Source organism: Buteo buteo, chromosome 10 (genome assembly GCF_964188355.1).
Source record: "Buteo buteo chromosome 10, bButBut1.hap1.1, whole genome shotgun sequence".
Classification (NCBI taxonomy): Eukaryota; Metazoa; Chordata; class Aves; order Accipitriformes; family Accipitridae; genus Buteo; species Buteo buteo.
The window spans coordinates 20,521,423-20,535,437 of NC_134180.1; the positions used below are offsets into that span (position 1 = coordinate 20,521,423).

At 35.9% G+C, this 14,015-nt stretch overlaps 1 protein-coding gene across 1 annotated transcript in view; it reads left to right on the plus strand.

Annotated features, from left to right (window-relative positions):
* The window catches only part of KCNT2 (potassium sodium-activated channel subfamily T member 2), a 156,213-nt gene that overhangs the window by 117,587 nt on the left and 24,611 nt on the right, over window positions 1-14,015 (plus strand). The window contains exons 22-24 of the mRNA XM_075038894.1: window positions 1,492-1,563; window positions 4,730-4,864; window positions 9,175-9,286. Coding sequence (XP_074894995.1) covers window positions 1,492-1,563; window positions 4,730-4,864; window positions 9,175-9,286 — 319 coding nt within the window. The remainder of the gene's footprint in view (window positions 1-1,491; window positions 1,564-4,729; window positions 4,865-9,174; window positions 9,287-14,015) is intronic.

Here is a 14,015-nt window from a genome sequence, read left to right on the forward strand (position 1 = left end):
CCAAGCCTGTAGCGCTGCATGGGGTTGCTGTGACTGAAGTGCCAGACCTGGCACTTGGCCTTGTTGAACTTCATACGACTGGCCTCAGCTCATCGATCCAGCCTGTCCAGATCCCTCTGTAGAGCCTTCTTACCCTCAAGCAGATCGACCCTGCCTCCCAACTTGGTGTCATTTGCAAACTTGCTGAGGGTGCACTCGATCCCCTCATCCAAATCATCGATAAAGATATTAAACAGAACGGGGCCCAACACCGAGCCATGGGGAACACCACTTGTGACCTGCCGCCAACTGGATTTCACCCCATTCACCACAACCCTCTGGGCTTGTCCGTCCAGCCAGTTTTTCCCCCAGTGAAGAGTACACTTGTCCAAGCCGGGAGACGCCAGCTTCTCAAGGAGTATGCCATGAGAGACAGTGTCAAAGGCCTTCCTGAAGTCAAGGTAGACAACATCCACAGCCTCTCCCTCATCCACTAGGCAGGTCACCTGGTGACAGAAGGAGATCAGGTTGGTCAAGCAGGACCTTTTCCACCTTAGGGCCTGAGTTTAGATAGTTTAATGCTGCTGTTGTGACATTTACAGCTAAAACCACTTTTTATTAGCATAAAGTAAAAGCTATGGTTGCTAGTTAAACTAATGCCCTTAGTGTTGTCTCTCGCTACATGTCATTTGCAGTGACTCCTCTGAAAGGCCAGCATTTATGAGAGTACAGCAGTTAGCTGAAAAGCCAGCATGCTTTTCATATGTGCATGAGGTGGAATTCACGCTGCCATTCAAGTCAATTGGAATTTTGTAATTTACTTCATTGGACTTCGGAATTCAGCCACCTTCAACGAATGTATCTATGCCTTGTTGTTATATTCCTATTTTCTCTATTTATCAAGGCAATTTTTTACAGTATGCTCATTCTGATACCTACACATCACATGTGTTTTAAGATTTCCAATGTTTCTTGGTATGTAAGAAGAAATGCAGTTAAATTTATTATTAAAGAAACAATGCAATAAAATACAGTATCTTAGTTTTCACATTCCATTTTAAAAATAAGGTTTCATCTAAGATTGTCTCATTGCCTTGAATGGAGCTGTTGGCACAAACCCCAAATGATGATTGGGTTTCCACTTCACTTTTTAATTGAAAATTCTCACTGCTTCTTTTAAGTACTCCTAGGTCATGCATTGGAGTATAAATTTGGTAGTGTGTCTCTGACATCAGCCATTCATATTTGGAATTGTACTGTGCCATAAAATTTCTGATTTAAGAGCTGCATTTATTGATATAAGCATGTTAATTCTGATCGTTCTTTATGATCACAGCAAACTGTTGATTCACAGCTTTCTGCAAACCTATTTCCTCTTTAAAGTGTTGTTATACTGCCCAAGTTTTATAAAGTTATTTTTTTAAAAAAAGCTACCAGTTTATTGAAGTATTTTAGAAGAGATGCTGCTGTTGTGATATTGTGTTTCATTTTGTAATCCCATCTGCTGCTTAGGCCAGATATGCATTTTCTGGATGCAATCTGTTGGTTTCCCATGGTTTACTACATGGTGGGCTCTATCGACAAGTAGGTGAAATAACTGTTAGAAAACTTAACATTGTAGTGCTCAGTGGCTTGTTGTGTGTATCGTCATTGCATGTTTATGTGTGTGTTGTACTTGAAGATGGATCTTTTTGCATGCATGGTTTGTGTCTGTATGCTATAATTTGGGATTTCAAATTTCTGAATTATAAAGGATATCATTAGTGAAAAGTATGACAGGGAACACAGGTTAATATCTTCAAGAATATAAGATTAATGCCTGTTTAGCTTCATTAATATGTTTCTACAAAGTGCCAGTTTATAGCCCTGATTCTAGTGTCATTCTATACTTGGTTATAATTTGTTTGGATTTACTGACTAGGGTTTTGTAAAGATAGCTACAGAACACAGACAGCACTAATACTGGCAGTCTTGAATGTGTCCAACACTCTTCATCTTCTACTACTTAAAATATCACTTACTCCTACATTTCTGTCTTCGCCTCTGCTAATATATTTTTGCATATCTAGGTTTAGCAACGTAGATTTGATGTAAAAATCAGGCAGAAACAAGAGAAGAGCAAGGGCTCGTAAGCATTTTAGTAAACTCCTGTGTGTAGAGTGTCAATTTAAAGAAGAAAATTATTTGCTTCAGTACATAGCTAATTTTGAGTTGGGGATATGACCCCATAATATTCATGCCCCAGGTAGAAATCAAAAAACTTATTTCTTGCCCTGAATTAACAGAATCCAAATTTTCAATAAGAATTCTGGAGAGTCAATGTTTCTCCATCTCACCTAGTTGTAACAAGGGCTTTAAAACTGCTTATAATAGTGATACAGTTACAGATTTACCTCGGTGATATCATAGTCATTGTGAGATTTGCAAAGGATCTACAGAAATATTTTTCACATTCTACATTTATTTCTTCCTCTAAAGGAAAAAAAGTGGTTTAGGTTGTTAATATCTACCACTTTCTTAACTTTTAATTCCACAACAATTATTAAAAGAACTCATACCACCAGCATAATTGAATTGACTCAAAGTATCCAAAGTAATTAATAACCCAAAGATGTTAACTGTTTTTCATTAACATAGAGAAGTAAACTTTAATTAAGTTTACTGAGTTTATTTCAAAAAGGAAATCACCAAATCCCTCCCTAAAAGTGTTTTGTTGTTTTTAGAACTGAGTGCATAAAGAAAATGAAGTGTGTAGTCTTTGAAATAAGTGATTATACAGAATTCTACAGTTTACAGTAACACTAGCATGAACTTCTGCATCTTTTCTGACAATACAGTCGCTTTAATTCATGATGCAATAACCAATCATATTTTGTAGGGTTTTTTTTGACATCTGTTTTCATTGATAACAAGACTTTTAAAAATATAGTTCATACTTATTCCCTGTGTTTTCCTAAACAGGTTTTTAAATTGTGTACAATTATAGAAGTTGATCATCTTTAGCTAAGAACTACAATGTAAAATATGCAAAGTTTCCTTTCTTATTTAATAGGTATAGAATACATTCTCAAAGTGCCACCTACTACCTTTTAAGCATCTAATATATTTGTCATTTGGTCACCTGGCATGAAATGTCATCGTCTTAGAGAGAAAACCACCAAAGGAATGACTCTCATTTACCAATCCATTTTGTTAGAAGTGGATGGCCTGCAGAAAAACAGCTTTACCACAATTCATAGCTGGGATGAACTTCATCAAAATATGTAATCAAGTAGTAGAAATCTGTTCTACAGTCTTCAGGTATAAATGATGTGGGATCTGTAACTGAACAAATTTCACAGCGGTGTAGAAGTCTATTCAGTATTAAGAAACCTATAGCTAGAGGTACCTGAGAATTAGAATTATACTACTTCTAAATTAGTATTTTTTTTAATTTCTCCACAAATTAGTTGAATGTAACTACTAAAATAAGAATAGCTGTTGAGCTGATGAAACGTTGAAATGCAGAAAATCTGGATATTTCAGAATATGCTGCTATTTTCAGGGTTAAAATGAAAGACTGAAAAAGCAGAAATACAGCTTATTCAGAGAAAGGTCAGAGTTCTACTTGTGCACTGAAGTTTTTAATATAGATCATATAAAATACAGCCTTTTTTTTGGTAGTACACCACCAGTGATACTGCACAGTTTCAAAAAAAATTATATTATGTATTTGTTTTGGAAGAATGCATATAAGATGTAAAATAAATACCACAAATTTATAGAGTTTTCCTTATCCAAAATTTCAAAAACAATTTATAGTAGGTTATGTAAACTTAGGAACCTAAGATCATTGCTGAAAAGAAAAACTGTTTCAGGACAATTAAGACTTAATTAATATTATAGATTGCCAAATAAGAAGCAATTATAATGCCAAAACAGCTTTTCACCTTAGAAGTAATCAGAATCATGCAAAAATATAGTTTTCCAATTTCCATTGGAAACCCTGAAATTCACCCTTTCTTCTTATTTTTACTTAGTTAAAAATTGCTAGGTTCCTAGTAGTTGAAAAGTCCTTTCTAATCTTTTCAAGTGCTTAGTTTCTGTGGAAAATATTATTGTTAAAACAACAAACATGCATCATTTTGGAAACAAATATAAGGCATGATGGGAACTGTAACTCAATTGTCTGTGAATGTTTTCTATGGTCAGGCTTCACAAGAAACATTGTCCAGCAGAGTGCAAATTTTTACTGATGTACAGCTACTCCTAAAAGCATCATGAGAACACTCCAACTCATAGATTAACCTAAAAGAGGAACATATCAGATGTCCTGGCAGAACCTTTATTAGCATTTTGAAACAAATAGAATTGTGGGAAAGAGCAACCCAAAGCATTTTATTTCTGTCTGTTTATTGCCAAAAGTAACTGCAATGAAGCAAGTTGTTGCAGCATGTAAGGACGTATTGTCTTCCCAAGTAACCGTTACAGGCTTATTCTAAAATGTTGAAATAAATTTATCATTTTAGCAAAAGGAGAGGGACTGTAACAACCTACTGAAGTGCATTCTGTATGACTTCAAGGAAAATAATTATTCTATTCTATCAATTGAGATTATGTACTTGATATAGATTATGTTGGAAGTTATGATATGTACGTGAAGGGAACCAGCAACTCAGCCTGTGATCTGCAAGTTCCAACCATCCCTAATCTTTTAAGTGTTTCCTATTTAAGTTGCTTGTGTCTTTCTCCCTCTTTCTCTTCACAAAAGCCTAGATGACTTATTAAGATGTGGGGTCACCTTTGCAGCTAATATGGTGGTGGTGGACAAAGAAAGTACTATGAGTGCTGAGGAAGACTACATGGCAGATGCCAAGACCATTGTAAATGTTCAAACACTCTTTAGGTAAGACATTTTTGCAATCTATCTATACATCTGCATTAATTGTGAAATACTTGATGCCTTCTGTACTCAGATAAGAAATTATTTTTTTGTTTCTTTCTTCTACTTAAGTTTTCCCTTATATGAATTTGTGTCTTACGTGGGCAAACCTTTTCCCACCCTGCTTAGCAATACACTCGGAGTACTGAAGTATTATCCTGAAATCTCAGATGAAATTCTATGCATCCCAAAACTGGTTGATCATTTTAAAAGTCAACTGTCAGGTTTGCAGGAAGGAAAAGCAAGCTACTCTTGAAGACTTAGGACCAAAGATAGTTGAGAAAAGAAATTTTTCCTCAGTGTAGCAGTCTTTCACAGTAATGCTAAAGCCAGTATGAAAAGCAGATCCTTCTAAAAGGTAAGCAATGCATCACTATGAAGTTAGTAATAAGTGTTCAGATTTTGAATATTTAGTTTTGAACAAAAATTAGGTTTTTAGGCACATGTATGCAACATTACACATGACAACAACAAACTAAGAGTCATGAAGGAATAACGGAATACAGAGTGAAAAAATGATCAGTCTAGTAAAAAGGCCGAGAAGGCAGTGCTGTGAGGGAGAGTTAAACAAACTGAGAGTTCCTGTTCTTTTGAGAACCTCTCCTGATTAAAGCCTCACTTTGTGTTAAATATCTTGTTTCAACAAGTACCAAAAGATAAGTATCCCTTTAAACTTAAAAAAGTTCTTATTTGCTTAAAAAAACAAACCAAAACAAACACCCCCCAAAACCCCCACATGAAACAAAACACACTATACAGTCAAGTATGAAATGCCTCCCTGATTTGGGGCTTAAACCTAGCACTTCCTGTTGTTCATTTTAATAAGACCTGGACAAAATGAAATCCTTCCTTAGAGGATTCAGTATCATTCAATATTGCTGCGCTTTTCTGTGTCAGGCCTTCCACATAAGACCACAGAGAGGTGCATAGTAAAAGTCTTTTGAATCTAAGTGTTTTAGAAAACTGAGCTCATTAAAACGCAAGTATTTCAATGGAGATCTTTTTTTTAATGCGACCGCATGTGAGAATACAGTTAAATGCTGTTAGCATTTCTGCGTGTGCTCAAAAGAAGCAAAACCTATGTTGCATGAGAAATATTAGTCTGTCTGTTTCTAACTTGGAGATTTTGAATTTGTACATGATAACTAGCACAGGTGCGTGTTTCATAATCACACCTAAATTTAATTTAGAAACTATAATTGAAATTAATCTGTGCATCATTCAAGTCTACTCTTAACTATATTGTGCTAGGGTATCTCACTGAGGTTTTGACATACGTCACTTAAGTTCTTCAGAAAGATATTTTACCCCAAAATATAAAACAGAAAAATGAGTTGAATAAAAAATAAAATTTACAAAGTACCTGTTGATTTTTCCCATACTTGTGTTCTACCTTGTAAAAAATACTAAGAAAAAACCACAACCAAAACCACCATAGTAGTACACTACATACCATAGGTATCCAGATAGAACTTACTACATAATCATTCAGTTGTCTTGCACACGCTTACAGCTAGATGGTTTAGCACTTTTAAGGCTAGAAACTGTTCCATACCAATTAAAACTGTGACACAATACTAGCTTATCTGAATTATAGTTAAAAGGAGTAAAGAAGTGTGACTCAAATGGTCACACTGACTAAGAAAGGAAATCTTTAATACTTTGGATGGGAAAGAACAAGTTAGCATATTTAAAAACTACAAGGAGAAATTACTCGTTTGGACTGTGCCCTAGAGGTGCTTTTCACTTTTTAGTATGAAATATGAAGCCAACCATTGAGTCCCTATTGACAGTTATGAGTCCATTTCAGAAAAGTAGTGGGTTTTCTCAGGCAGTAGGTCTGTACTAGAAGGCGTGTTTATATTTACTCTTGCTTTCTATTAATTAATGGGTTTAAATGTTCGTGTCTGGGAGGCCCTGTTTTTAAGTTATTATTAGCTAACATCTTGAAGACTATGCTTCAAATACTGCAAGAAGCCTATTGACAGCAGTACGCCTAACAATTCAGTAGTTTAGCTGGTACCTAGCAGTCAGCACCAATTTATAGATAAACCAAATGAGTTGTTATGGTGGCATTACATTGTTTTACCGTTTTGGTTCAGGAAAGAACTGAATGTATCTCTTGCTTGTCTAATTCCCAAATACCAGTTCAACAGCAACCCATGTCTTCCATCAGGCTGATGAGAGCTTTCTCCACCCTGTCCAGTCCTTTTATACCAGCATGGGATAGAAAAGAGGGATCTTCGCATAGAAGTAGCCTGTTCTGCTGCTGAAAGCTTATGGGCAGTGTGTCTTACACCCAGGGCAAGAAGCAATCTGGCCCTGACTACCTAGAAAGTAATTTCCCCTAATTCTGCTAAAAGGCACTCATAAATGAAAAATGAATTTTACCAATACCAGGTTTGAAACTGATTTCCTAATATAAATCAGTTTTCATATCTTGGTGATAAACTAAACCCATCTTTAACAGAAACCTAGTAACCTGTATTTTTTCCTGGAAGTTGTGTGTGTTTTATCATTAGATGAGCTTTTAATTTCCTGTTACTCTTAGTTCTGAATGTTATATTGTTAGTTTTCCAATATGAATGCCTGTCCTTTAATACAACAATACAGGAAAATTTCCAGCCAGCAGAAGCTTAAGTAGTTCTATGCTACAGAATTAATGCAGAGGGCATTTATTCTCCTTCCTCAAAACTTTAATGCATTTGTTAAGCTACTTAAGTACAAGTTCATACCTACAAGTGTGATATATCAGGATTTTTTTGAATTTTCATGAGCACTTCACAGGGTTTTATAACACAGCATACAAGTAAAGACATACCACAATTGCATCTCAAGAGCGTGGTTATCATGTATTAATAACGATACTGCATGACTCAGAGTTTGTATTAAAGTCTGACTGTAAGAGCTAAAAAGTTACAGAAATTCCTGAGCGTGCATAATGCCTTTCAAACTAGTGCACGCAAATGGTCATTGTTAAATGATTCACATTCTCATCCTGTTTGCCAAGTTAATTTTTCCTTATATGATCACATTTAATATTTGGTTATTCACAGGGACATGACAACTGCTAACATAAGAATGGCTAGCATTTCTACCATCATATCATCAGGACATGTTTGGGATCATGTGATCATTACCAGTCTAAGTTTTGACATCAATAGACCTAGGAAACTGTATTGCAATAAGACGGCATTAACACGTACTAACAGATAGTTTTGACATACGTTTCCCCACATTTAGGGTCTGCTTGAAATGCCATTTCAGTGAAGTTCCTTCCTACAAAAATGAGGGAAAAAGAGTAAAGACTTGCAAAAAAGTACATTGGATTCCATTTGACACTTAACTTACTAAATTCACCTTTCAAGAAAACCACTTTGATTTCCTTCTGAATAAAACAGAAGTCACATTAATGATGTTCAGGTATCTATTGTCACATGTAGATAAGTACTTTCAGAATAATCAGAACAGATAACAAATGCACATCTCATTTTCTGATACTAATCTGTAGAGGAAATACTCAAATAATAATCTGAGTTCTATTCCAAGTTGTTTAGTATTTGCATAGCATAAACTACACATTTCTTTCTAGTTCTTAGAGCCATGAGGGCTGGGGAGGGGCTCTTTAGTCTGCTTCATGAAAATCTGTGTTACTCAACCAGATCAGAGTTAAACTTTCTTCAGTGTTTTTTGTTATTAGAAGGCTGAATTAGTGTTAACTTATAAATATTTTGTGTATGTAAATATTTCAGAGGGAGAACATAAGTATACATAATCATACATTTTCTCAGCAACTCCCAAGAAGTGTCAGTTTTTATCTATGTTGTGCAGTCTATGGACACAGAGCATACAAATGGAACTCAAAAATGGAAAGAGTACCTAAGCCAGTTCTAATAAAGTGGTAGTTTACATGCAACCAGGTACTAAGTGCAGGCTGTATAGTTTTGCATTTTTTGTTGTTTCCTACAGATTTGTGTCATTTTAGATATTATTAAATAAAATCTCTGGTAATGAAATTGTTTCCTTTCTAGCATTAAAATACTTTGTAAGCTCAACCTTTGAAGGCATGTTTGCTTCTCTGTGAATTCTATAGAGAATGTTTTGTAGTTTCTTCTGCTATTATACCAGCATTTCATTGTGCCAAAAACCACCACAGGTTTCAGGGACTTCATTAAAAATGTGGGCATGAGCACAAGCTACAGCATTATGTAGAGCCTTACATTTGTGAATTGTTATAATTAAAGGTGTAACTGTTACATTCTTTTAAAATACAGGTTGTTCTCAAGCCTAAGCATTATCACAGAACTAACTCACCCAGCCAATATGAGATTCATGCAGTTCAGAGCCAAAGACTGCTATTCTCTTGCTCTATCCAAATTAGAAAAGGTAAGGAGATTTGCCTCCCCTCACCCCCAATTTAAATGTTATAATTTTAACAGTTTTTCTGATTTTGTAACAATGCTTTCCAACAAGTGGAAGCAGTAAAATGATTTTATGGTTGCAGAGCTAATGTAAAAGATGATTTTTTCCAAATTCTACCCTCATTTAAGAATGAAGTTTGATTTGAGTTCCATCACTTTACAATATAATATTAATCCACCAACCCTCTGGTGCAATTTACTCAAGGAAAATTAAGTATTTTTGGATAACTGAATATTTAGAGGTAATATGGTTTTCCAAGAGGCTGCCACAGGCAATTAGTGTGGAAAATATTTTAACTGACTAAACACTTAAAACATATACAGCTTTTGTTATAATGCATTTTTTATTCCACTTCACTTTAAAGGCACTATAATTACATATTCTGTATACGTTTCAATGTACCTGTGTGGGGTATTTGCATTACTGTGACAATCTGAGAGCAGCAATTGTTCTCTGTCAAAGGGCAGTCCTAGTGACGATAAGGAGAGTAACACTACTTAAATGCTAGATAAAACCTTCATATTTTATACATTCCAGTGCACATGTTGGCATTTTCAAGCTGTAGAACAGGGAGGCTGTATGGAGATACGTTTATTTTAATTTGCTTGTCCAAAATACTACTGCTAAAACGTTAGATGGAGCATACGAAGTAACACTGTGCATCTGTTTAACTTGGTAAATTCAAGGATGATCTTCTTTTTCACAGATCTTTGTTGGTGATCTGACCTACCTAGCTCTGCAATCCACAAAACTTACAGTATCGCCTTCATGATCTTTCAGGCCATTTTCTGAGTTTATAAGAGTAAGATTAATAATATCACTGTGCCAGTCTTCATGGACAAAGATCTTCCACTCCAGTCATCTCTCTTTCCCCTTGCTATCAATCTAGATATTACTGCTAGATTCTCTTGTGTAGCTTCCCAATCTCTTCACCTCAGATATCTTACATATCTTCGCAAATTTGAATTTATGCTAAAAGCATTATACAGAATTAACATATAATTTCCATTTCCTAGCTGTACAGTAGATTTCCTAGATTTTGGGGATTTCAGATATTTACTGGAATTCAGATATTTCACTATTTACTGTATAATGTTCACATAGTTAATTTTAATATGTATTTAATGGAAAACAGCCTTTTCATACAAACTTATCCTCACAGGCCAGCTCCCAGTTTCTTTCAAAGTAATCAAATTTGCAAAAATTCAACCTGTCTAGATGAGATAGGATAAGTATTAGAAGTCAATCTTTTACTCAGTTGACTATCATGCTTACATTTCGACCACAAGATGTAAATATCTGGGTAATCTTTTGTGATTTGTTGACCTTTGGTGAAATAGAATGAAAGCTTAATCTTATTTAGGTGGTATTCTGATAAATACAGAAAACAGAACAGTGAGGAAGCTAGACAGAAGTTGTTACACGAAGAGAGGAGCAGTTTGCAGCAGGAGGCACGTCTTCATTTGGATTCTGCCACTCCCACTACTCATTAAGGTTTGCACCTGTGATTCCTCCATTTTAGCACTCCTTCCCTCAATGGTAAATTCAGGAATAATAAGCTGGAACTGGCTGGAGTTATGCATTGCTATTTTATTCAGGGCAATAAGTCCCAACAGCTGGATGGTACCTTCAAGACTGTGTACTATAACCAACAGCATTTTTTTAAACATATTCCCTTAATCCATACAGTTTAGTGATAAGGGGAAGTAAGAATAGTAACAGCTTTCCCAGTATGTGGTGTCTACAGTTACTTCTGGAATACTCTGTGGGCGTAGCCTGTCTACGTCAATGCAGTGAAACCAGGATTTTTATCTCAGTTCTCTTTCTTGCTTTACACAGGCTCCTTCATTTTTCCAGCAAATGTTCTGGAAATCATTAGAAATATTATAATTTCTTCCCTATCTTTATTAATTCATTGTGCCAATGTAAATTTTTGAATACAGGTTGGAAGCTGAACAGTTAATTAACTTCCTATCCAAACTATGCTATGCTGAAATAGAGGTAGATAAATTAACTTAAAGAAAGAACATTTTCTTCGTTGCTGTTGAAGTTGCCTGCTGTTGATATTTCCCACTCATTTCATCTTAACATTTGCAGGGAGCACTTCACAGGTGGTGCTGTAGTTCATTTGATGTTTCAGAACTCCCTCATGCAAAATGAAAGGCAATTAAAAACTCAAGTAAAAATTATCTAATGCAGTGAAACATACAGTTGATTGTTATTTCTGCATTAAGCACCTCATTTTCAGAAAGACTAAAAGTCAGGCAAGTTGCATTCACGTAGCACTGAAACACACATGCAAAGTTGACTTTTCAACCTAATGGGCTGCAGAAGAAAGATACACAAATCAGAAGTCCATCTGCTGTTGCAGCTGCAACTTTCCTCATTTTAGTGATAAATAAATCCAAACAACAAACAGCACTGATGTAGGAGAGAGCACTGGCCCTTATACAACAGAGGAAAGGAGAAACAAACCCATCGTCTAAACTTATGTTCTCCATTTCTCTTAGATAAGAAAAAAATGAGGTAACCACTCCCTCTTTCTTGAAAGAAAGGGTTTAGAATGTCTTGGATAAGATTCATACTTTAGTTTTCTATGGGTTTTTTTGGTGTTGGTTTTTTGTTTGTTTGTTTTCAAATTTTCCAAGTAAATATTGCAGGTGTTAACTGAAGAATAACAATTATAAACCCTTAAGTGATCATTTTAAAATATGTGCAAACTCCTATATCTTTTAACCAAATCAATGCTGTGATTTTATATCTTCCACAGGTATAAGCACATACATGTTAGGTGAGCGGAAATCTCTCTGGGACAGCCCAGTACATTTGCAGTGATACACAGAAAGCCAAGGCTGCTTTTTTCACCTTCAATTAAGGATAGGGCATGCTGTCTCTGTTTGTTTTTAATATTGTTCAGGTCTTAAGCAGATTTGAAGTAACATTAAGTAATAGCAAGCAGTAATGATATATGGGTTATAAAAAATAGATTGGTACCTCTTAGTTGGTGTAAGTTTTATTTTAGGTGGATCTCTAATGATTTAGATCACTTACAATTTGAAAACTATATAAATAATTAGCATACACATTTGGCTGTTGAACTGGCAGGTTTTTAGAAAGTTGTTCCAGATCAAAACCAGAAAAATTAATCCGTTCTTGCCAAAAAGGCAGAACAGAAACAATTAAAAACACATAGTCCAAAATGTCATAAACTGTTCTAGAGGTGTGTCGTGGTTTCAGCCCAGCTGGTAACAAAGGACCATGCAGCCACTCGCTCGCTCCTCCCGCCTCCCTCCGGTGGGATGGGGAGGAGAATCAGAAAGGAGAAAAGAAAAAAAAACCAAACACAGAACCTCGAGGGTTGAGATAAGGACAATTTACTGGGACAACACAAGGAGAGAAGTTAAAACAACAACAATGGTAGTAATAAAAGAATATACAAAACGAGTGATGCACAGTGCAACTGCTCACCACCCGGAACCCGATGCTCCGCCACTTCCCCCACCGAAAGACCTGAGGGTCCCCCCCAGCTGGCTCCCCATTTATATACTGAGCATGATGTCACATGGTATGGAGTAGCTTCTTGGCTAGTTCAGGTCAGCTGTCCCGGCTGTGCCTTCTCCCAGGTTCCTGTGAAAATTAACTCTATCCCTGCTGAACTGAGGACAAGGTGGTGTTACTGATCCAAAATCCCTTATGTCAACAAAGGTACTGTAAAGATGTTTCCATGCCCAGATTTCTGATCAGTATTACATCTGACATTGGCAACAACCGACATTCACCAAAAAATAACAGTGCACTGACTGTTCGCTGTAATAAGCCACTACCTCTGTCACCTTTATATGTTCTTGCATGACCCCTAGCCCCACCCCCCCATATCCTTGTATGTTCATTAAAGCAACTTTGCATTGTTTGTGCACAACAGTTACAGCCTATCATGGCAGTTCCCATATTACTGTCTATACCAGAGGAGAATATATTAAACCAAGATGGGCCCTAGATCTCTTTCAACCACTGACAGAGTAGCCAAAAGAGGGCTTCAGGTTGGTTTGGGGTTTGTACTTTGTTACTGGTATCATAAAATTAACTGTTATGAAGGAATAGGTATTTGCTTAGAAATCGTAAAAAGATAAAACCATGATAAAGAACCCTAAAAAGGGTTTGATGGAAATATAAATGGAGGTTGAAAAGAAGGAAATAAATTGAAAAGCTTATGAACTTGACCTTCCGGGCAGATATTTTCTGTTATTCTGACAATATGCAAACCCAAAAGGAAATAATTAACTTCAAATTAAGTGGCCTATATGGAGGAAGCACATGCTAAGAACTTCTCAAAACCACAAGTGTATGCCTGTTATTACTTAGAAAGCAGTAAAAATTCTGAACTTCATGACTTGAGCAAAGCCACAAACATAGGAAGACAGAGGATGAAGTAAAGATCTCCATCTATTAATAGCTGTGTCTTAAAATGTCATCTATATAAGTGAAGTTCTACAGCACGCACTCATGCCATAATCTTTTATTTATGTTCCTAGAAATTAGGTATGATTTTCTTTAAGTAGTTATATCCCCTTCCTCATTAATTCCAAAAAGTGTCAGGGAAGGAGCTGCTGGGCATCACACTTATGAAATAAAACTGTTGGGACATTCTGGCACATTTCTGGCTTCTGCATCCACTGTATTCTCTGGGAAGCGA